General features: G+C 32.6%; 1 protein-coding gene across 1 annotated transcript in view; it reads left to right on the top strand.

The window, feature by feature from the left end:
- Mrgn1 (Mahogunin ring finger 1) overlaps positions 1-24411 on the top strand; it is a 139008-nt gene extending 114597 nt beyond the window's left edge. Inside the window, exon 11 of the mRNA XM_089087835.1 lies at positions 21160-24411. Coding sequence (XP_088943961.1) covers positions 21160-21310 — 151 coding nt within the window. The 3' untranslated portion in view covers positions 21311-24411. The remainder of the gene's footprint in view (positions 1-21159) is intronic.
- The last annotated feature ends 1127 nt before the right edge of the window (positions 24412-25538 follow it).

Genomic DNA, 25538 nt, shown 5'->3' with positions numbered 1-25538 from the left:
CAACCATCTTCCACATTATCAAATTTTAAACTCTCAAGTTTAGTATTCAACTGTTCCTCCAAAGTTTCTGGAAAGTAATTCCTGTGTACAAATTTGATAAACCCAGGTTCGGAACATTTAAGAATAATAGTGACGTGGTTGCTATTCCCTCACCCTATCCAAGCAAATGCTGAAAAATCATGAACTGCAAGAAGAATGACATAGAAATTCGAAATGACAAATCGTACAAATCCCTAAAAAATCCAAAAGACTTGTAAAAATCCTCAAACCCTTAAATGGAGAGCATCATCCCTAAAAAAGTCAAAATCCCTATTTTTGGGGGGGGGGAGGGTATGAAGTGGAAACACTGGCCAAATAAGTCTAACAACCTTTTGTATGATTAATTTGAATTTCTTACTTAATTTAATTTGTTTTGATTTAAAATTACTTAATTTAAACTTACGTTACTTTAATTTGAAACTAGTCTCAAGTATATGTGTTGTACTGTTTCTTATTACTTAATATTCTTGAAAGCGGCGCCAGATAAACTTCACTCTTAGCGGCGTCACAATTGTATCTGTTTGGTATATAAATTGCGATTCGCCCTGACTTGCTTTTTTTCTGAAGAATCAGTTCATTAATGGCTATGGTTTAATGAGTGGGTATCTAGTTTTTTCATATATTAGAATTCAAGTGGTATTTCTAATGCTGAGCTATTGGCCATTATGGTTCTTTGCTGTTTTTCGTTTTTTTTTATTTTGTTTTTACAGGATATTAAGCATGTTAGTATTGAAAAGTATTTGGACAGTGTGAAGTTAGAAAGCAATTCTTACTTCATAATATGCAGAATAATTGTACCTAACACAATAGGCATGCAGACCTGCTATATTTTACCCCCCCCCCCCCTAATGTGCAATGCAATCTGAATTCAGAAATCCTCTTGGGTATTGGCTGAATTCAGACTGTATCAGACATTTTCTCAAGAGTATTGTTAAATTCAGATTGTATCAGACATTTCACCAAGAGTATTGCTGAATTCAGATTATAATGATACAAAATAAAATCTGAATTCACCAATGCTCTTGGGAGAATGTCTGATACAATGTGAATTCAGCAATACTCTTTGGAAAATGTCTGATACAATCGGAATTCAGCAATATTCTTGGGAAAATTTGTGATACAATCTGAATTCAGCAATACTCTTGGAAAATGTCTGATACAATCTGAATTCAGCAATACTTTTGAGAAAATGACTGATACAGTCTGAATTCAGCAATACTTTTGGGAAAATATCTGAACAATAGAGCATGTACCTACTGTTAAGGTTAGATGAAGTCTCAGACTCACCAGTTCACCGCACGACTTACGTTAGTTACAAAATCTTTAGGTTAACTCTTTTGTTTGGCGTAATTAAAAAATTAATTGAAAGAAGTATACAATTACAATTATTTTTGTCTGAGAAAATAGATTACCGTTTAATTGAAAAAGTGGAACTCCATTGGCCTTTTCTATAGATATTTAAGTTCTATGAGTACACTGACTAGACAAATAACAGAACACACCGAAATAAAACAAAAAGCAAAAATGTATAGATACATAATAATAAAACAATCCCGTAGCCAAATTGGTGTAGAAATTAAGCATAAATGTAATAGGGGAAGTCCAACACAGTCATCCGTTAGGGCAGAAGGGTGATGAAGGAGTCCTCACTCTCCTTCGGAGAAGGGAAAAATCTCCATTTCAAGTGAAAATGTTCTAGTCAGTACTCTATCCTTAACAGTCTTGTGCTTTTCATTCTTTACATAGCAGAGGTCTTTGTCGAAATATCTTTACTTCTCCTATTTTACTTTAGTCAATATTTAATCACTTTAGTCATGTTTTAGTCATGTTTTAGTCAATACCCTATCCTTCACAACCTTGTGCTTTCCCTTCCTTCTATAGTAGAGGTCTTAGTCGAAATATCTTCAATTTTTCTAATTTGTTCTCTAACCGAAACTTGTCCTCATTTTTATGTCTTTTTTATTTACGTGATTAGAAATAAGCATTTGCAAAGAATTTCAGTTTTATAAACATATCTTATTATATGTCTTTCATGGTAGTAGCGATTAGCCTTCTGCAACATAGTACAGAATGAAGCACGACCCATAGTAACCAAGTATTAAAAACTCGTTAAAAAAATCTTTCCAGTGTAAAGAAACGGCCATTTATGGTTGATTCTAGAGTGGTAACTACTCTTTCGATCAGTCTTAATTATAAAGTGTTATTTTGAAAACCAATTTATAAGAATTTCGAAAAATAGCCTCGAAAAGGGCGTCGGATCGAAATAGTTAGGACACTATTGGAATCAGCATTCTTGGAGACCCTTTATAGGAAACTTACAGCCCCTTATCTTGAATAACAAGGGAAATCACTTTTTACATGGGTAGAAGTGATGTGTCCTCTTTTTTCCTTGTTTTAGTAAGTTGTCGGATTAACGACACTTCTTGAATGCTAAGGTCCCTTGGTCCGCCCTGTAGTGTGTTGCCACAACTGGGCTCGCTCTCCGGATCCAGTGTTACCAAGCTAAAGTCTAACCCACTGCGCCAGTACAGAACAAAAAGTTTGCTAAAACCCGGGATTGTATCTCAGACCTTTAGATCTTCTGTCTAACGCTTTCCCAACTGAGCTATTTTGGCCTAATTAATTTTTTTTGCTTTATTAATATAAGAGCTTCAGCTATATTTCTTACGGTCTGATGATTATAATACTAAAGCTACCCGAAATTAAAAGAGACCCGGTCGGCGATATTGGCTTATGAGGATTAATATTTCGAATAAATATAGATCGAGAATGACTGTCGCTTAGATTCAAAACATATATGAATGAACATATTTATTACCCCCCCCCCTCGTGGTTGAATTTCCGATTTCCGGGATAAAATGACCCAAAGGTTTTTTTTTATATGTAATATACATATTTCGAACGTAAATGTAGAAACTGAAACAAAATAATACAAAAGTAAGAAACGCAACTGTCCCCAAATATGGACCGTGCACAGAAAACACTCCTTTGAAATTTCTTCCCTGACAATGTGAAAGGTCTTAAGGTATTCTGGTTCCTGTTCTGCTTTACATTTTTGCAGATAAATCTTTTTTTTTTGATCAGCAAAGGATTTACATTGGCTTTAAAATCAAGAAAAGTGGCAGCTGCTACAGCATTCTGCCTAAACGGCATCTTTTTTTTTCCTTTTCCACAGATAGCTTGGCACTGGAACATCGTGGAGAGTTGTTCAAAGGCTCATTTTAAAGGACATTACTAGATCTAGTGTCATTTGTAATTTTAAATAGAATCAATTTTCCCACTTAAAACTGCATTTCTATGGCCAATCTTAATGAATGACAGCTATCATAACCACTAGTTACAAGCACATATGCTTACCATCGTAGTTAAGGTTACAGTATTTATATCATGACAAAGCAAAAGGTAGTTGATTCGCTTGAATAGTGAAGGAAATCCATTGGCTTGAAAAACAAGAAAAGTTGCTTGAACTACGATATTCTGCATCGAGAGCATTTATTTTCGTTTTTGTTTCACTCAGATAGCTGGGCACTGGAAATTACGTGCTTTTGTAATTAAAAAAAATATTTAATTACATTAAAAGACGATCATTAAAATAACAAACCAATGCATACATTGGACTTTGTTAGCTACTTGATTGTTTGATGTTTGTCTCTGACTATTTAAAAGAAATGGGTTTCTTTCAAACTTTATTTGGTTTTGTTTGTCATTATCATGTAGCTGATTTTTCAAAATTACTTCTGTGGCAATAAAACTAGAAATTGCAAAATAATTCACAAAAACTAAAAGCACCAGCACAATTCACAGTTTAATTAAGAGAAATATCACCAAAATTTAAAAGATTTTGAATTATGTAAGGTTTGAATTGGTTTAGCACGAGCAAAAAGAACGAACCTTTTTTCTAGTTCTGTATATAAAATGATGTTAGAGGAAAGAGCGGACTCAAGCGTAAAGGAACTGAAAATTGAACCCTGTGGTTCATCCATATTATCTTCGTTATTTTGGTTAGGAGGTAACTAAAACGAGTTTGTTTTTTATTGGAATACCACACCATTCCATACATTGGACTTAGTTAGCTACTTGATTGTTTGAGGTTCGTCTCTTACTATTTCAAAGAAGAAAAAGTCGTAGGCTTTCTCCTGTTTGTCAAACAGTTCGTGGTAACGAACTGTATAGTAAGAGTGACCCGACTCAATAGTAACCGAAACTCAAAAAAACGGAATTTTGATTCTAGTAGATACATCAAAAGAATCGGGTTTTTATACTGATTTCCAATGTATAAGTTTCATTAAGTTTGGTCTTATCCATCAAAATTTAAGAGCCTGAGAAAATTTGCCTTAGTTTCAAAAAAAGGCAGAAATGCCCCATAAAAGTAATCGAATCTTAATGAAAATCACACCATCAGATTCAGAATATCAGAAAACCTTACTTTAGAGGTTTCAAGTTCCTATCTGCAAAAATATGGAATTTTGTATTTTTTTTTTGCCATAAGAAAGATCATGGTTGTTTGTTTGTTTTTTTCTTTTCCCAGGGTTGGTCGTATCGGCCCAGTGGTCCTAGAATGTCGCGAGAGGGCTCATTTAAAGGGAAATTAAAATTTCTAGTGCCCTTTTTAATTATAAAACAAAATTTAGCCAAATTAGAAACTTTTTTATTTAATTTCCACCAAAACTGCATTTTTATTGCCAATCTTGATGAATGCCAGCTATCATAACAACTACTCTTTTATATACTGCTAAAGAAGTCAAGTTTGGCTAATGCTAATGAAATAAAATAAAATAGGATGAATATATAACAGTTTAGAAACAAATTTGGGCTATATATTTGCACACTAGGGGGGGTGGTGGTGGTAAAGTATAGCATATATTAAATAAATAATTAAAAAGGTAACCTAACCTAGGTACCTTCCTCCCCCCCCTAAACCCCAGAAAACAACCGTTTAAATATCGTTAACGCAATGAAAACCACGCCTTGCATTGTATTACTCTGTAGCGATCTCTTGAATTGGTGGGTTTCTCGTGATTGGTTTCCAAAAGAGGATGTTTAGTACATAGGTACCTAACAAACTGTATAGTAAGAGCGACCCGTATCAATAGTAACCGAAACTCTAAAAAAACGGAATTTTAATATCAATAGATACATAAAAAGGATCGTATTGTTATGCTGATTTTAAATATTTCATCAAGTCTAACCCATCAAAAGTTACGAGTCTGAGAAAATTTGCCTTATTTTCAAAAAAGGGGAAAACACCCCTTAAAAGTCATAGAATCTTAATGAAAATCACACCATACGATTCAGCGTATCAGAGAACCTGGTTTTAGAGGTTTCAAGCTCCTATCTGCAAAAACGTGGAATTTTGTATTTTTGGCCAGAAGAAAGATCACGGATGCTTTTTTATTTCTTTGTTTGCCTTTTTTTCTAGGGGTGATTGTATAGAACTAGAGGTCCTAGAATTTTGCGAGAGGGCTTATTTGAACGGAAATTAAAAGTTCTAGTAACTTTTTTAATAAAAAACAAAAAATTTAAAATACAATTACTTTTTACAAAAAAAACTGCATTCTTATGTCTTCATACTGCAGTCTTTTCAAAGATATTCGATTTTTTTAAGCAATCAGAACCATATATGAAGTAATAAGTGACGTGACGCAATATCTAACATCGAATGTGTACTAATGACCATACATGACGTAATGAATGACGTTACGTAAAAATCTAAAAAATCTGTTTTTATTTTATTTTAGTTTTCTGTTCAGAATCGCTAAAGTTATAAACTGCAAAAATCTTTATGGTATCTGAGCAATTATTTTCATCTTTTACTTTATCATAATAAAGATTGATCAGTGATGCCATAATCGAATGGTTGTAGCCAGGTCGTCTCTAACTATTCCAATTAAGAAAAAGCCATAGGCTTTTTCATGTTTGTAATCCGGGTTGCAACGGTAGCTAACAACCGAGTAAGAGACGATCACGTCCAATGTTAAGAAATATAATAACCCATAACTCCTAAAAATAAAGTCAGATCAAAACAAAATATACCATTAGAAAAGCCTTGTCCGAAACCCCTATATAGGAAACTTTCTGTCCCTTGGCTTGAACAGCAAGAGAAATATATTGGCTTGAAAATCAAGAAAAGGGGCAGCTACTACACCATTCTGCCTAAACGGCATCTTTTTGTATCTTTTTTTTTTGCAATAATTTAAATTTTTTAATTAAAACTAGAAAAATACCTGAAAATTCCAAAATTATTTTTATTTTTTGTTATTTTTTATAGTAAGGAATATACATTTAAAGACGATCATCCGAGGAACATACCATTGCATATATTGGACCAAGTTAGCTGCTCGATACCTTGAAAAAAAAAAATCTTATTTGTCAATTGAAACTAGAATAATTCCTGAGAATTTTAAATAAAATAATTTTATTTAACTATAAAGTGCAAAAATATTTGTGATGTCTGATCAATAATTTCCATTTTTAATTCAAACCAGAAAAAACCCTAAAAATGTTAAAATTAGTTTAGTTTTTATACATTTAAAGACGATCATTTGAAGAACATACCATTGCATATATTGGACTTAGTTAGTTGCTCGATTCCTTGAAAAGAAATCTTATTTGTCAACTGAAACTAGAATAATTCCCGAAAATTTTAAATAAAATAATTTTATTTAACTGCAAAGTGCAAAAATATTTATGGTCTTTGATCAATAATTTCCATTTTTGTAATTCAAACCAGAAAAAAACTGAAAATTTTAAAATTAGTTTTGTTTTCCTTTTGCTTCAATTAACTCGCTACGCCATTTTTTTTACGCCATGAATTTTATTTCATTGCAGCTTTATTTTGTTAATTATAGCAAATACTTATCAGAAACGAAATTCGGTAATGATGTTTTTCTAACAACGATTTCCACTAAGCTTCAAACTTTTGGGTTTCTATTTTAATGATATCGTCTCTTACTATGTTGCTAGCTACCGCTGCAACCCGGATTATGGTGTGTGAGCAATAATTTTAATATTTTAATTCAAACTAGAAAAAAACCGAGAAGTTTAAAAATTAGTTTTATTTTTTGTTATGTTCTAACTACTTTACGGGTCATTTAATGTGTATTTCCAATTAAAAAATTCAATTTTTTGTTTTATTTTTCAGTTCAGGATCGCTAAAGTTATTATGTAAACGGCAAAAAATTTTATGATGTTTGTGTAACAATTTTATTTTTTTAATTAAAACTTGAAAAATACCTGAAAATTTAAAAATTAGTTTTGTGTTTTATTAGGTTCTTATCTACGTGCTTTTGTTATTAATAAAAAAAATATTTTGGGACTTTTAACAAATTATCTGATTCATCAACTGCAATTAGAATAATTCCCAAAAAAAAATAATTTTGTTTAACTGCAAAGTGCAAAAATATTTATGGCGTCTGAGCAATAATTTTAATTTTTAAATTCAAACCAGGAAAATACCTGAAAATTTAAAATTAGTTTTGTTTTTCTTTTGCTTTAAGTGACTCGATACGTTTGCAAACAGACAAATGAGAAGAGACGATTGTTTAAAATGGCAGATCCTAACAATGTAACAAAGGATATGGAATATGGATATGGATTCGATTAGGTGTGAGGTTCGAGAGGTATGAGAAATGCAATAAAGTGCTAATTCCTGGAAGTCATGCCTAAATGGAAGGAAATTTTTACTGTTATGCTCCGTGCGGTGTTTCACTTTTAAGGAAATTACAAAAAAATCATTTTCATATACAAGATAATAAATGACGTCATAGCCGTAGGTTATAACTATAAAAAGTAAAACCTATACTGCAATTTTAATAACGTCAGCACCGTTAGTATAAATAACGTCAGGTAATATGTGTTAAATGAAAAGAAAGAAAAAGGAAATAGAAATAAGAAAGGAAAAAATTTAGACTAACGTTAGACGTATCTGTTACTATAAAATGTAAGTTAATCTGTAATAGAATAATTAAACTAAAATAATGCAAAACAAAAATTAACCTTAGTTCAAAATCTCTACAATTATTATATGAAATGCAAAAATGCTAGCTACTAGGTAGCTAGCAATCTAGTAAGAGACGATCACGCCCAATGGTAAAAACTAAAGTAACCCATAACTCCTGAACATAGATTCAGATCAAAACAAGAAGTACACTATTAGAACCGCCTTATCCAAAACATCTATATAACAAACTTCGTGCCTTGGCTTGAATAACAAGGAAAACATATTGGCTTGAAAATCAAGAAAATTGGCTGTAACCACGGTATTTTTCACATACGGCATCTTTTTTTCTTTCCGTTTTTTCCTCCTCAGCTAGCTGGGCACTCGAAAATCATAAAGAGCTGTATAATGGCTCATTTTAAAGTAAATTGCTACTCCTAGTTTCTTTTGTAACTAAAAATAAAATATTTTTTAAAATAAAATCAATTTTGATAAAAAGACTGCATTTTCACGTACAAGCTTGATGAATGACATGTATATAGGATATAACCATACATGACGTAATAAGTAAATGCAATATGTACACAACTTTTATCTCTCGATAAGACAATTTTATTTTATTTTAGTTTTCAGTTCAGGATCGATAAAGTTATTATGTAAACTGCAAAAATATTTATGGAATCTGAGTAATAATTTTAATTTTTAATCAAAATTAGAAAAATACCCGAAAATTTAAAATTAGTTTTATTTTTTGTTAGTTTTTATAATAAGGAATATACATTAAAAGACGATCATTTGAGAAACATACCATTGCATATATTGGACTTAGTTAGCTGCTCGATTCCTTGAAAAAAATCTCATTTGTCAACTGAAACTAGAATAATTCCTGAAAATTTTAAATAAAATAATTTTATTTAACTGCGAAGTGCAAAAATATTTATGGTGTCTGATTAATAATTTCCATTTTTTAATTCAAACCAGAAAAAAACCTGAAAATTTAAAAATTAGTTTATTTTTTACATATTAAAAGAAGATCATTCGAAGAATATACCATTGCAAATATGGGACTTGGTTAGCTGCTTGATTCCTCGAAGAAAATCTTATTTTTCAACTGAAACTAGAATAATTCCTGAAAATTTTAAATAAAATAATTTTATTTAACTGTAAAGTACAAAAATATTTATGGTGTCTGATCAATAATTTCCATTTTTTAATTCAAACCAGAAAAAACCTGAAAGTTTTAAAATTAGTTTGGTTTTCCTTTGCTTCAATTGACTCGCTATGCCATTTTTTTACACCATTAATTTTATTTCATCTCAGTTCAAAGTTTTTATTGTATCCTGGAACCAAACTTTTTGGCTTAACCCGTAAAGTACGTATCTCTATATTGTTATCCTAAATTCCAATGAAAAATATTCAAATTATTTTTAATTTTAGCTTTTAGTTCAGAATCGCTAAAGGTATTATGTAAACTGCAAAAATATTTATGATGTCTAACCAATAATATTACATTAAAAGACAATCATTGAAATAACAAACCATTGCATACATTGGGCTTAGTTAGCTACTTGAGGGGTTTAGGTTCGTCTCTTACTATTTCAAAGAAGAAAAGCCGTAAAATTTTTCCTGTTTGTATTCAGCTTTATTTTGTTAATTTATAGAAAATACTTATTAGAAACGAAATTCGGTAATGATGTTTTTCTAACAACGATTTCTACTAAGCTTCAAACTTTTGGGTTTCTATTTTAATGATATCGTCTCTTACTATATTGCTAGCTACCGCTGCAACTCGGATTATGATGTGTGAGCAATAATTTTAGTATTTTTAATTAAAACTAGAAAAAACTGAAAAGTTTAAAAGTATTTTTTTTATTTTTTGTTAGGTTCTAACTACCCGACGTGTCATTTAATGTTTATTTCCAATAAAAAAAATCATTTTTTAATTTTAGTTTTCAGTTCAGGATCGCTAAAGTTATTATATAAACAGCAAAAATATTTATGATGTTTGAGCAATAATTTTATTTTTTAAATTAAAACTAGAAAAATACATGAAATTTAAAAATTAGTTTTGTTTTTGTAAGGTTGTAATCTACGTGCTTTTGTTATTAATAAAAAATATTTTGTGGCTTTTGACAGATTATCTGATTCATCAACTGCAACTAGAATAATTCCTAAAAATTAAAAATAAATAAAATTTTGTTTAACTGCAAACTGCAAAAATATTTATGGCATCTGAGCAATAATTTTAATTTTTTAATTCAAACCAGGAAAATGCCTAAAAATTTTTAAATTGGTTTTGTTTTCCTTCCGCTTTAAGTGACTCGATACGTTCGCAAACAGACAAATGAGAAGAGACAATTGTTTAAAATGGCAGATTCTAACAAAGTAACAAAGGATATGGAATATGGATATGGAACTCGATTAGGTTTGAGGTTCGAGAGGTGTGAGAAATGCAATAGTGTATTAATTCCTGGAAGACATGCCCAATGGGAAGGAAAGGCTTACTGTTATGTTCCATGCGGTGTTTCACTTTTAAAGAAATTACAAAAAAATTCAGTTTATAACTGTAGGTTATAACTGTAAAGGTTATAACTGTAAAAAGTAAAACCTCTACTACAATTTCAATAACGTCAGCACCGTTAGTATATAGTGAAGTCAGGCCATATGTGTTAAATGAAAAAAAGAAAAAAGAAATAGAAAAAAGGACGGACAAATTTAGACTAATGTGAGACGTATATAACTGTTACTATAAAATATTAGTTACTCTGCTATAGAATAATTGAACTGAAATAATGCTAAACAAAAATTAACCTCAGTTCAAAATCTCAACAATTCTTATATGAAATGCAAAAATGTTTATAGTGTTTAACAACAATTCTACCTTTTGAATCGACATCATAAAAATACCTAGCATTTTATTTTAATAATATGTAAAGGATCAGTATAGTTCATTATAAATGGGGAATATGTAAGTTTCATCGATATCATGGTTGCAGAGATATCTGAAACCACAGTACATATCTCTATATTGTTATCCTGAATTACATTGGGCTTAGTTAGCTACTTGATTGGTTTAGGTTCGTCTCTTACTATTTCAAAGAAGAAAAAGCCGTAAGATTTTTCCTGTTTGTAACCAGCTTTATTTTGTTAATTATTACAAATACTTATTAGAAACGAAATTCGGTAATGATGTTTTTCTAACAACGATTTCTACTAAACTTCAAACTTTTGGGTTTCTATTTTAATGATATCGTCTCTTACTATGTTGCTAGCTACCGGTGCAACCCGGATTATGGTGTGTGAGCAACAATTTTAGTATTTTGAATTAAAACTAGAAAAAACTGAAAAGTTTAAAAGTAAGTTTTATTTTTTGTTAGGTTCTGTCTACCCGACGTGTCATTTAATGTGTATTTCCAATAAAAAATTCATTTTTAATTTTAGTTTTCAGTTCAGGATCGCTTAAGTTATTATATAAACAGCAAAAATATTTATGATGTTTGAGCAATAATTTCATTTTTTAAATTAAAACTAGAAAAATACATGAAATTTAAAAATTAGTTTTGTTTTTTGTAAGGTACATGAAATTACATGAAATTTATAATTACATGAAATTTAAATACATGAGAATTAAAAATTAGTAACTAATTTTATAGTAACATATAATAACTAAAAGTTAATATAATACAAGCATCTTCTGAAGTTACCTTTCTGGGGTATGGTGCCATATTTGAGTTACTTAGCTGCTTGGATCTCTGAGGTTCGTCTGTTAAAATTTCATTGGCTTCTTCCTGTTTGTCGCGAGAATTGGATTTTTATGCTGATTTTAAATATTTCGGTTTCGTTAAGTGTAATCTTACCCATCAAAATTTACGAGCCTGAGAAAATCAAAAGAATCAATAGAACCGATTGTCTACTAATAGCCCTATATGACGTAATAAGTGACGTGACATAATATCTAACACCGATTGTATACTAGTACCTATATCTGACGTAACGAGTGATGTGACGTTAAAATTGAAAAAAAAATCAATTTTTATTTTATTTTCGTTTCCAGTTCCGAATCGCTAAAGTTATAAACTGCAAAAATATTTATGGTATCTGAGCAACAATTTTAATCTTTTAATTTAAACTAGAAAAATTCCTGAAAGTTTAAAAATTAGTTTTCACATTAAGGAACGAACTGTAGCCCATAGTAACTGAAGTAATAAAAGAAATCATTATATAGATGATTACTTTAATTATATACCTTATAAATCATCATAAGTAAAAATTTACCATACCGGGAATCAAACTCGATCCAACTGGCTCAGAGCCAGCTATCGCAACCAATAGACCATTGAGGATGTATTAAATTATCTGATTAATGAAGTTTAAGATAATCCGGGTTGCAGCGGTAGCTAGCAACCTAGTAAGAGACGATCAGTCCAATGTTAATAAATATAAAAACCCATAACTTGAAAAAAAAGTCAGATCAAAACAAAAAGTACACCTATAGAACCGCCATGTCTGAAACCCCTGTATAGGAAACTTTCTGTCATTTGGCTTGAACAGCAAGGGAAATATATTGGCTTGAAAATCAAGAAAAGTGGCTTCAACCACGATATTCTGCATCGACAGCAGGTTTGTTTGTGGTTTTTTTCATCCCTTCAGCTACCGGGGCACTGGAAAAATCATAGAAAGCTGTATAATGACCCATTGGAAAGGAAATTGATGTATTTCAAAACCTTTCATAATTAGCAAAAAATAATTTCAAAAACAAAATCATTTTTTTGCGAAAAATTGCATTTTTCTATAGTTTGTACAGTAAAGACCGAAGTCTATCTCATAGTAACGGATGCAACAGGGAAAAGAAAAAGAGGTCTATGGTGTATATGACGTCATTATAATGTTGAACTAACTCTTGCCTATAATAACTTGCATAGGCAACTTAATTATATTTAAGATTACAGTATTTATATTATGATAAAGCAAAAGGTACGAGAAAAACTACAAAACTTTGCAAACTGCAAAGATATTTAGGATCTTTTAGTAACTATTTCGCTTTATGAAAAGAAATAGTACATTAAGGATCGATACTGTGAATTTGAATTTGTAAGTATCATCAGTATTATGGTTTTATTGATAGCTGAATTACAAACTAAAGAAATCGATCCCGGGTGGCCTTGAACCACCAACCTTTCAGTTAACGGTCGATTGTGTTAGGCACTTGCACCACGACGTCATTAATTAAAGTTGTAAAATTAACAATATGATACACAAAGGATGAATACAATTCATTATAACTAGGGCCTATGTAAAATTGTTACATTAAAGAATGAACTGTAGCCCATAGTTACTGAAGTATTAAAAGGAATCATTATATAGAGGATGATGTAACACATATTTATCTTTAGATAAGATAGTATAACACAAATTAATCTTAATTATTTTCCTTAAGAATTCATTATAGGTAAAAATTTGAATTCATCATAGGTAAAAATTTCCATACCGGGAATCTAACTCGGGCCAACTGGATGAGAGGCAACTACCCTAACCATTAGACCATGCAGCATATATTAAAATATCTGATTAATGATTTTTATGTTAAATGTTGTGTAAGGATCAGTCAAGTTAATTATTGGCAGTGCTTTTTCTTTTCCTCCTGAGACAGCTCTGCACTGGAATTAAACAGCTATCTAAGATATACTAGTGCTCCACTATCTGAGGAAAAGAAGGAAAAAAGATGCCGTATATGCAGAATATCGTGGTTGCAGGCATTTTTTTTTTATTTTCAAGTTATATTAAAGAATGAACTTTAAACCGTAATCTGGGCTGTAGCGGTAGCTAACAACCTAGTAAGAGATGATAACGTCCAATGTTAAGAAATATAATAGCCCATAACTCCTAAAAATAGAATCAGATCAAAACCAAAAGTACACCGTTAGAACCATCTTGTTCGAAACCTTATATAGGAAACTTACATTTCCTTGGCTAGAACAAAAAGGGAAATATATTGGCTTGAAATTCAGGAAAGATGGCAGCTACTACAGCATTCTGCCTAAAGGGTATCTTTTTTTCTTTTCCACAGATTGCTTGGCACTGGAACATCGTAGAGAAATGTTCATTGGCTCATTTTAAAGGAAATTTCTAGATCTAGGGACATTTGTAATTAGTTTTTTTTTAAATAGAATTTACATTAAGGAACGAACTGTAGCCCATAGTAACTGAAGTAATAAAAGGAATCATGTTATACATGATTATTTTAATTATATTTCTTAAGAAATCATCATAAGTAAAAATTTCCCATACCGAGAATCGAACTCGTGCCAACTGGCTCAGAGCCAGATATCCCAACCACTAAACCATGTAGGATATATTGAAATATCTGGTTATCAAACGCTTCGTGGTAACGAACTGTATAGTAAGAGTGACTCGTCTCAATAGTAACCCAAATTCTAAAAAACGGAATTTTAATATCAATAGATACATGACAAGAATCGTATTTTGATGCTGATTTTAAATATTTAAGTTTCATCAAGTTTAGTCTTACTCATCAAAAGTTACGAGCCTGAGAAAATTTGCCCTATTTTCGAAAAAAGGAGAAGACACCCCTAAAAGTCATCGAATCTTAATGAAAATCACACCGTCAGTTTCAGCGTGACAGAAAACCTCACTGTAGAGGTTTCAAGTTCCTATGTGCAAAAATGTGGAATTCGGTATTTTTTGCCAAAAGAAAGATGCGTGTTAATATGTTTTTTTCTCTTCCCCAGGGGTGATCTTACCGACCCAGTGACCCTACAATGTCGCAAGAGGGCTCATTCAAACGGAAATTAAACGTTCTAGCGCCTTTTTTAATCAAAAAACAAAATAATTAAAAATAGAACAAGTTTTTACAAAAAAACTGCATTTTTGATGTCTTTTCATGCTGCAGTCTTTTCAAAGATATTTGATTTGTGGAAGTAAATCTGACTTCTAACACCAATTGTCTACTAATCTAGAGCTTGTGGTATAAAGAACTCTTTTTTGGATAAAACCCAGTTTTACATTGTGAGTGATTTCCCAGTGGACTCTTATTTGAAGTTTTATTTATAATCGGCTTATCTTTTGTTTGGTTATTTTGACCTCTTTGATTTCCCCTGGGAACAATTATTTTAACTCATTGTTGCCGATTGGAGGTTTCCAATAGACGATTTTTTTTCCGCTGAATCTTGTATACAAAAAAAATTAGCCAAATTACTAGAATTCAGTCAATTTAAAGCAAATTTCAACCTTTTCTTAAGGTGCTTCAACAGTACCGCGTGGATCGCTTGGGACCAAGCAGAAGAGGGGAAAGAAGCTGCCGGAAGCGTTGTATTGATACCTGCCAGTTTTAATTAGCCTTAAATTGTAGGGGACATGTGAGCAGGTCTCGACGCATCCCTGGCTCCCGGTGATCTCTGTGTGGCTATTCAACCTTGTTTCTGACTAAGTGAGATACCTGTTGTATGTTTGTTTGCTACATACAATGTGGAGCCAGCAGCTTGTGTCGTCTCCAGTCTTCAACTTTTTATACCGTGTCTGGACTATGGGGACTATTCTTACTAATATTGCGACAACTGATGCGAGTTTTTCTTTTGCGTGTATTCACTAATGGGAGCAAAGAAAATATTGTGGAATTTTTCAAAATGCACGAATCACTGCAGTGACCGAAATAAAACTCCAGATAACTGTCTGGGCTTGCTAAAATTGTTTGAAAAGTGTGATGAAAAGCAAATACCCCGTTTCGTGCTGTACGAGCCTGACGAAGTACCAGTTATGGCAGGGGAATCAAGTGCTACACTTACTCGTAAAGTTAACGAACGCTGCGTCAAATTTGATAATTACGTGCTGTCGAAGCGTAACCCGCTGACTTCTGTGTCTCAAGCCCCCACACAATCATCCAAAACCTTTTTTGCCCTTACATTGTAGAATTCACCCAAATTGCTGAATGAACCCAAGGACTGCAAAATTTTTATTGATAACTTGTGTGGTGACTTGAAGTCGGCGATAACTGAGCTTACACCGGGAAAAGATACTTGGCGCCTCGTCGTAAGTGGTAAAAATAAAGCTACTGCGGTAGCTGATTAAATCTAAGGACCAATCACTAAGCTTACAGCAATAAGTTCCAGTGTATTATGGAATTGCCCGTTTCGTTCCTGACAGTGTTACTGATGGTCAGTTGCAGAACTTGATAACTAACTGTACCGAAGTCTCCCGTATCGGCAAAACTAGGTCGTACAAGATTCAGCTCTGTCGCGAAGAAGACTTATTAGCAGCCATTTCCTCATTAGTGATAATCGAGTACGAGCGTATCCGTATTTATAAGTTTCTCCCTCTTCCTCCTCGCTGCTACAATTGCCAAGCTTACGGACATATTGCCCAGCTTACGGACATATTGCCCAGCACTGTAAAGCTCTTACTCGCGGTTCGCGTTGTGCGCAGACAGGACATTCGAACAAGCTGGAAACCCCCGGTCAAAATAAAATGAAGTGTGCGCTGTGCAACCAAGCTGACCATCCTTGTTACAGCTACAAATGTCCTGTCGCACAGAAACTTATGAATCCCCTAAAATGAGCACTGATCTACGCGTTACATCATGGAATATTAATGGAGGCGTTTCAGTGAAATTACCCATAATCCAACTCTATGTGACACGAATGACGTTCTCTGTCTACAAGAGCGCCTTCTCACTGCCGAAAGTCTATGTTTGTTGAGCAAGACTGCTTCTGCTGTCGCAATAAGTCGTGCCGCTAGACACTCCGGGGTTGGTCGGCCGAGTGAAGGCACTGCTATTCTTTCTAGAAACGTCCTCATGCCCGAACACTTTCGCAACAGTGACTATTTTACAGCAGTCAAAATTTAGAATTATGTGGTGGCCTCAGTGTATTTACCTACCCACCGATTACCGTAATGCTACGTCAGACAGACAATTTGATCAAGCATGTCGCCAAGTCAGTTCCCTCGTGTCTGATTGTGAACTGCAAAACCTAGCAGTAATCCTTGCTGGTGATATGAACTGTAACCTTTTTGACGACAGTAGCAGTCATGCTAATATTCTGAATAGTATGTGCCCTCAGCTCTTGGCGGTTTAGAATACCCAATGTTTCACATATATCCGTAACTCTGGCAGCACCTCTTCTCTGGACTTCTTCATGTGTTCCCCGAATGTAAAACCAGACTCGGGATCCTCACTTATCTCCACTTTCCATGCAAAACATACTTATCTTTAGATAAGATAGTATTACACAAATAGCACAAATTGTTTTAGTTATTTATATATATATATATATATATATATATATATATATATATATATATATATATATATATATATATATATATATATATATATATATATATATATATATATATATATATATATATATATATATATATATATATATATATATATATATATATATATATATATATATATATATAGTATAAAAAGAGTTACCCTCATTTTGGTTGCAATGGCAAATGTAACCTAGTAGAAGACGAACACGTCCTTTAGTGAACAAGAAATATCCATAAGCCCCTAAAAATGGTTTTAGGTCAAAATTATAGTAAAGAACGAACTCAAGCCCAAGGGAACTGAATCCTGTGGTTCATTCATATAATATTTATTATTTTAGCTAGGAGGTAACTAAAACGAGTTTCATTTTTCAATTTCAAGTTTTATATTAAAAGATGATCATTAGAAAAACACATTATAGTAAAGAACGATATTAAAAATTCGCTCCGACGGGGAAATCGAACCACGGTCTCCCGCGTGACGTGCGGGTATTCTTACCATTGTACCAACATACTAAATAATAGAATGAGGCAACAACAATTCATTAATACACTAAAAATTATACAAGGAATCGGCAAAGTTAATTATTATAACTAGGGATCATTTAAGTTTTATCGCTATCATGGCTGTAAAGATGGCTGAAACCTAGTAAAGAAAAAAATATGGCTCATATCGGGCTTAGTTTGATGCCTCATTCTCTGAAGTTTGTCTCTTGCTATTCCAAAATCAAAGGCTTTTTCCTGTTTGTATACGGGTTTTACACAAAGTATCGATCATCGTTATATTAAAGAACTATTAAGTTCACTATAATTACATAAAGGATCAAATTAGTTCATCGTAAATGGTATTAGTCAATTGAAGTAAAGAACGAATAGTGAAGCTTAACTATAGTACAGGCTTGTACAGATATATTTAAAGTCAATATATTAAGAATTCCCTCCAACGGGGAATCGAACTCTGGTCACCTGCGTAACAAGATGGCATGCTTCCCGCTGTACCCTCGGAGACCTATTCATAATAAATTCGTTTATAATTTTTTTTTTTTTATAAAGAATCGGTTTGGTTAATTATAATTGGGGATTATGAAAGTTTCATCGGTATCATGGCTATACAGGTGGCTGAAACCTAGTAAAGAACAAACCATGGCACATATTGGGTTTGGTTTGATGCCTCATTCTCCGAAATTCGTCTCTTACTATTCCAAATAAGAAAAAGCCATAGGCTTTTTCCTGTTTGTAATTTTATGTTAATCCGGGTTGCAGCAGTAGCTACTAACCTAGTAAGAGACGATCACGCACCATAGTAAAACATGAAAAAGGTCATAACTCCTAAGACTAGAATCAGATCAAAAACGAACTACACTATTAGAACTGATTTTTGTGAACCCCCTCTATAGGAAACTTATAGTCCATTAGTTGAACACCAAGGGGACTATAATGGCTTGAAAATCAAGAAAAGTTGCTGCAACCCCGCTCTTCTGCATATATGGCATCTTTTTCTTTTTTTCTTCTTCTTTTCCTCAGATAGAGGGGCACTGGAACATCATAGAGAGTTGTTTAATGGCACATTTTAAAGGAAATTTATGGGGTTAAAAAGCTTTTGTAATTAAAAAAATTGTTTTAATATAAAATCATTTAAAAAAAAAAACTGCATTCTCATGGTCAAGATTGATGAATGACGTCATAATCGTAGGTTTCTATCATCATAATAGAGAGCTGTTTAATGGCTAATTTAAAGGAAATTTCTGTATACAGAATCCTTTTATAATTAATTTACTATGAGATGATCACGCCCCATAGAAAAAATGAAATAGGTCATAACTCCTAAAACTGTTTAATGTGTATTTATATAAAAAAAAAAATCAGTTTTTTATTTTAGTTTTCAGTTCAGGATCGCTAAAGTTATTATGTAAACTGCAAAAACATTTATGGTGTCAGATAAATTAGTTTTTTTTTTGCTAGGTTAAGTTTCATTCTTTTTCTCAGATAGCGGGGCACTAGAACATCGTTGGTGAATTAAAACTAGAGTAATTCCTAAAAATTTTATATAAAATAATTTTATTTCGTAGATTGCTAAAGCTATTGTGTAAACTGCAAAAATAGTTATGGTGGTTAAGCAATAATTTTAATTTTTTAATAAAAATTAGAAAAATACCTGAACATTTAAAAATTAGTTTGGTTTTTTATTGCATAAAGGATTGGTATAGTTCATTATAAATTGGGACTGTGTAAATTTTATCGGATCTCAGTATAATATTAGCACAACAAAAAGATTCATCATTCGAAATGAATCTAAAGGCCATGAGGAAAAACATTAAAAATACACTAGCAGGCTATAGCTCAGCGGAGATTTTAGCAAGAGAAGCTACATGCAACGATGAAAATGACCCATCAACTGAAATGAAGGCTGAACTGGCCCAACTTACTCATGATTATATTAAAATGCTTGAAATCATGAAAGTGATTAGAAAAAGATTGGAGGATTTGAACCATCCGCGGCATGTTCACAAAGCTTTAAAATTGCTCGATTATTTGTGTCGGCATGGTGGCAAAGGAGTTATTGAAATAACCAATGACTGGCATTACAAAATATCTAGTCTGGTTGAGTACAAGTTTGATATTGGGAGTAACTACTTCAAACAGAGAATTAGTAACGCTGCTCAGGAATTGCTTCAAAAGCTACAAGTATGGAGAGGTAGGAATATACTGCCGCATGCGCAGTTGCTAGTTGAATCTGAAGGGGAAAGTCAATCATCATGCAAGAGTGTTGGAGTGAAAGTCATCGAGCCTCCAACTTGAAATAAATTTGAGTTTTCATCTTGGCAAGAATTGATAAAAAAAAAAGAATGTGATCTTCTAAATCTGGAACCATTCGAAGCATGTGAAGGACTCAGCTTTAATGTTCTGAAGACATTTACAACACGTGGGTCTAGATTACATGATACCAATTAAGGCAAAGATAAAAACATTAGTAAAACACAAAGTGGAAATTTGTTTTAAAATGATGAACTACAAAGAGCAGAAAAGCTAAAGATTAAATTTATTAAAGCAAATTTATTTAGTTTGGAGGGTAAAGTGAATAGTGAAAGCGATTTAAATCCTGCTCCTAAAACACCAAAAAATGACATAGCTTACTTGGTGAGAAATACTGCAGAAGAATGGACAAGAATATGAACAATGATGGACAAAGTATGGTAATAATTCTAATTTGGTATTACCTATGCTATTCTATGCTATGCAATGTGAAATGAACAGGAGTCAACTGTAATAAATGAGACTGGAGTATTAGTAGAAGTGAAGAGGAAGGATAAAAAAAGGAAGAGGCGAAATAGAAGTGAGGTGGGAGGACGAAAGAAAACAAAAAACTGGCCGAATCTTCTGGTCAGAATATAATCGTGGCTTAACAAGAAACAGAATCACTGGAGAATATAGCCGAAAGTAAGGTAAAACAGTTGACTAGAGTAGAAACTAAAATTGAAAAAGCAGGAAGTGAAAGTTTAGAAAAAGAAGTAAAAGGAAGCCAAATAGGTTTCATAGAAGATGAGTTTAAATTTGATAGTGAAGAGAAAAGTGGAAAACGTGTTGAAGAATTTATAGAAGCTACAATGGATTATGAAGAAATTCAAAGCCAGGTTTCATTAAAACAACAATAAGAAAATTTACCTGTTAGAAAATTTTCTGTTAATAGTATGTCGATATAATAAAAATAAACCGTACATATAAATAGAATAAGAATTATTTTAATTGATTGGGACTGATATTGTCATTGAAGTATGGATAGGCTACTAGAAGTTAGCGTTTCTCGAAACACAACTTTATGATCATGAGTTTAGTAAAAGTGTCATTGGAAGTATCTTTTGACCAATTTTATATCAATTAAAAATTATTTTCAGACTAGAAGCATCACCTGGTTTGTCATTACCTGGAACTCCAATGAGTGGATTTAGCTGCAAGTCCAGTGGCGACAGCTTTGTTTCAGCGTCTTCTACAAAAGGATTGCTGGTTAAAACTCCCGACCTTCGGAATCCAGAGGACTCTGTTTGAAGCTTTCGTTTGTCCCAGAGAAAAATTTAACTCTGCTTTTAACATTAATCGTTAATATCAGTCAGTTAAACCAATATTCGTCAGCGTTTTCAATGTAGAATTTTAGTTTATGTTTTATACAGTGCCGTAAATTGGGGGGGGGGGGGCAGATAACAAATGTTTTAACAAGATTAATTGCTAAAACAAGCAATGTAAATTATTCAAGATTACAGATTTCTTTTGTATGAGAAAACTAATCTAAAACTTATAGTGGAGAAGATAAAATCTCAACTCGTGCTCTTTATGGTAAAAAAAATTTTGTGAGAGAATTTAATAATGCTTCTTCTAAAATACACGGTGATCATTAACTTCGCTCGTATTGTTATATTGCGACTGAGGGTAGTTATTATAATTGTATGGTAAATTACTTGGTAAAATAATGGCAATTATGTTGGAATTAGCAGTTTGATTAATTGGATTCGATCATGCTGGATATGGTATTATAGAGAATAAAAGTGGGAGACGAATTCTATTAATTCATAAATGTTAAACTTATCAAACAGTACGTGGTATAATGAGCTATGAGTAACGAGTGACTCGGCCCAATAGTAACCGAAACTCTAAAAAGGGGATGTTTGATAACTATTTTACTTGGGAGGGGGAGGGGGATTTTCTGGCATGATTTGAAAAATGGTCAGAAATTAATATAAAACAAAATGTTTTCAAAGGAAGTAAGGAGTTTCATTAAAACTTAAAAGGAACAGAAATTATTCCGTTTTAGAGGGGGGATGCCCCTTCCTTATTATTTGCTCTAAAGTTTGACTTTTTGTCCCAATTCTTTGAGAACGATCCCTGAAACACAACAGCTGTTGAACTCAATTGAGAAGTGTTTTTAAATAAATTCAGCGTAAAGAGCGAGGGTTGAGGAAAGGGCAGCTCAGATCACCTACGAAATAATATCTGTTCCTTTTAAGTTTCAGTGTTGCTCCTTACTTTCAGTTGAATTTAGTTTTTTTTATTTAAACTATTCGATAACGGGTACTTTATGCTATTATTTATCAAAGAATGATAACGGAATGGAACGCTATTATTTATCAAAGATGGTCGTTCGACATTATTGCTGTATTTTTCCTTCACTTTAAGTGTCTCTGCTCAAAGGATCTAATTGGAATATTGAATGTTTTGTGAAACAAATTACTGCTGAAACAGCTATACAACCAGAATATTCCTGGAAGCTTAGCATTTCGTCACACATATTTTGCTTTGTGTCAGAACTTTTATTTTATTATTCCTGTGTTTTTTTTTCTCTATTAGCTTTTTTTAAAGCCTGCCTTGAAAACTTGGTTTTATTTTTGAATTTATTGTTTTTGTTCGTTCTAGATAATGGAACGTTATCCATGAAGTTTTAAGTTTCTTAAGCGGGCCACATACCCTGAAATTTGTAGTTTTTACGTTTTATTTAACGGAAAGTTATCCCTGAAGATTTGAGTTTCTTAAACAGGCCACACGTCCTGAAATTTGCAGTTTTTATTTTCTTTTTATACAGACCATCTTTTCTAATACACTGTATGAGGTAGTATATCAGTTACTGTCGGTTCAGTGCCCGATTTTGACTTGAGATAAAGATAGTTTGACTGAAAGTTTACTAAAATTTGAGAAGGTTTAAATGCATCTCAGTGCGAAATTCTCATTGTGACTTGAAATTTCACATTTCACCTCGCCATTTCTGACGTCAAATCATATACAAACTATATAAAACTTGTTTACTTGAAATTGTCGATTTCGATGCCTTAATGCCTACATGGCGCTATTGGCGAAAAAACGTAATTTGAGCATTTAATTTGCATAGGAATAAAACGTGCAAAATACTTTGAAAATGGCTGGCATGATGTGGAGAAATCATAACTCACAAACAGAAATCACAAACTTCTATTATTGCTACAAAATAATCAGCGAAATCTCACAAATTACTACGCAGTTTTTACAGAAATGATCAGTTTTTCAATGTAGACCCTTTTTAATAATTTGCTATTCACATGATCCCTGGACACGTTTTCTCGCATGCACTGGAAAATTACAACGCATGTAAATGTTTATTTTCCCACAAAAGAGTTCGTAAAAAATCGTCCGTAATCTGAACAATTTCTGAGGTATGTTGGAACTAAAGGTTACTGTGAAAATCGCTTGCATGATGTGCAGGAATCACAGCTACCCTTGAATTATCTTATAGAAGATTTTTCAGTTCATTTGCTGCTGTTAAATTTCTATTTTTCTTGCAAAATAATCAGCGAAATCTCACAAATTACTACGCAGTTTTTACAGAAATGATCAGTTTTTCAATGTAGACCTTTTTTAATAATTTGCTATTCACGTGATTCCTGAACACGTTTTCTCGCGTGCACTAGAAGATTTCAACACATGTAAATGTTTATTTTCCCACAAAAGAGTTCGTAAAAAATTGTTCTTAATCTGAACAATTTCTGAGGTATGTCGGAACTAACAGTTACTGTTTTACGGTTTTCGGAGCAATAAGAATTCCTTATTTTGAAAACCAACAGTGATAAAATAATTTTTTTTTTTGGCAAGTGAAAATTCTCGGTGAGCGAGGAAATTTCACAAAAAATGGTGGCATTTTCTGAGCATAGTAGGAAAATTCAATTTCAATTGCAAATTTTGTATTGCGATTGCACATTTTCATGGGGAACATGTAAAATCTAATTTCAGATTTTTGGTCTAAGTTTGGCATGCTTGTAAATGCCACACATTTTTCAAGTTGAATGCGCTTGACGTTGAAAAATATGCTCGATAAAATGGGAAGGCGTCATAATATCTAACCGTCGGGAGTAGACCCCGGCGCTGTGCCGATGAGGGAAGACTGGCGGCTGCGGGGCCAAAACAGCACGCCACCCCCTGAAAAAAATACAAATGAATTTGCATTGTCAATTTAATATACATATACTGATAGTTAGTAATCAAAATGTTAATATTATTTGATTTATTAAAGTTATTAAAGTAAAAACATTTATAGTTTTCTCAGTAAAGTGCAAATTATGTTCTGGCCTTGGGAAGGCATAGGGGGTTTGACCCCATCTTATGTTAATTTCTGCTCGTTTTGAGTTTGACTCGGCTATTTATTGTAATTTCTGTTCGTTTAGGGGTTCATACGTCTGTTGATGCTGATTTGGGGAAGTATAATGCTTGGTGGATTATTTGTTTTGAGTTTTGCTCATTTTTTGTTAAATGGAACTCTTTACTTTTGTTTGAAAAGCGTCTTTTGTAGAAAAAGTTTTTTTTAACTAAATTTCTGTTCGTTTTATATTGACATTGTCTTTTCAGAGAAAAGGAAAATAATACTTTAAATCTTTTCGTTTTTTTAAGAATTTATAGTTTGGCCTGCTATTTGCATGCTGGAGAAAAATTCTCAGCAATTTTTAACAACATACACTCTCTTAAAAATCTGGGCACAAATAGTAGTGTTTAATTTAATTTCATACCTCCTCTAGTTGACCTGAAATGGAAAACTTGATACCATTCGTAAAAAAAATCTGTTTACTTTCTTTGATAGTTTGGATACACTTACGCTATTTTGATCTGGTTAAATTTTAAGAGCAGCAGCCCCGAAAGTTTGAACATAATACCGTCAGTCGTTCTTGGGATACTGCCGAGATGCCTTATTGGGAATTAGCATTAACAAAGTGCATTTTGATTTAATCTTATGGCAACATTTAGTTTTTAAACATAAAGTCAAATGGGAGTGTAGGCGTGGGAGTGGGTTTAGTTTCCCTCCAATCACTTTCGACTATTAAAAAGGGCATCAACCCTTTCTATTTTCAATCGAATGAGCCCTTTTCGAAGTTCCTACGACAACTCCTTCTGTACAAAGTGCCCTGGTCTAAACAACAACAAAAAAATAATACGTTATACCCACATCGATTTTTACTATAAAAAAAAATGTCAAGCCTTCCAATCACTTTCGAATATTAAGAAGGGTACTAGGCTTTTCGATTTCCAATCGAATGAGCCCTTTTTGAGTTTCTACGACAACACTTCCTATAAACACCTTATATGCCCCAGGGCATAAATTACAACCCTTACCCTAAGGGCTGTGAGGGTGGTTGTCATCCTCTAAGACCTAATTTCCAGAACTTTCAACTACGTTAAACAAAATGGCTATCTCAGAATTTTGATTGGATGTGTCTGGGAAAATGGTGGGCGTGAGAGGAGCTTTAGTCTTTCTCCAATCACTTTC

Source organism: Artemia sp. Qi Xiang Cuo, chromosome 4, assembly GCF_049724085.1.
Source record: "Artemia sp. Qi Xiang Cuo chromosome 4, ASM4972408v1, whole genome shotgun sequence".
Taxonomy (NCBI): Eukaryota; Metazoa; Arthropoda; class Branchiopoda; order Anostraca; family Artemiidae; genus Artemia; species Artemia sp. Qi Xiang Cuo.
This window is presented reverse-complemented; position numbering and strand designations above follow the sequence as displayed.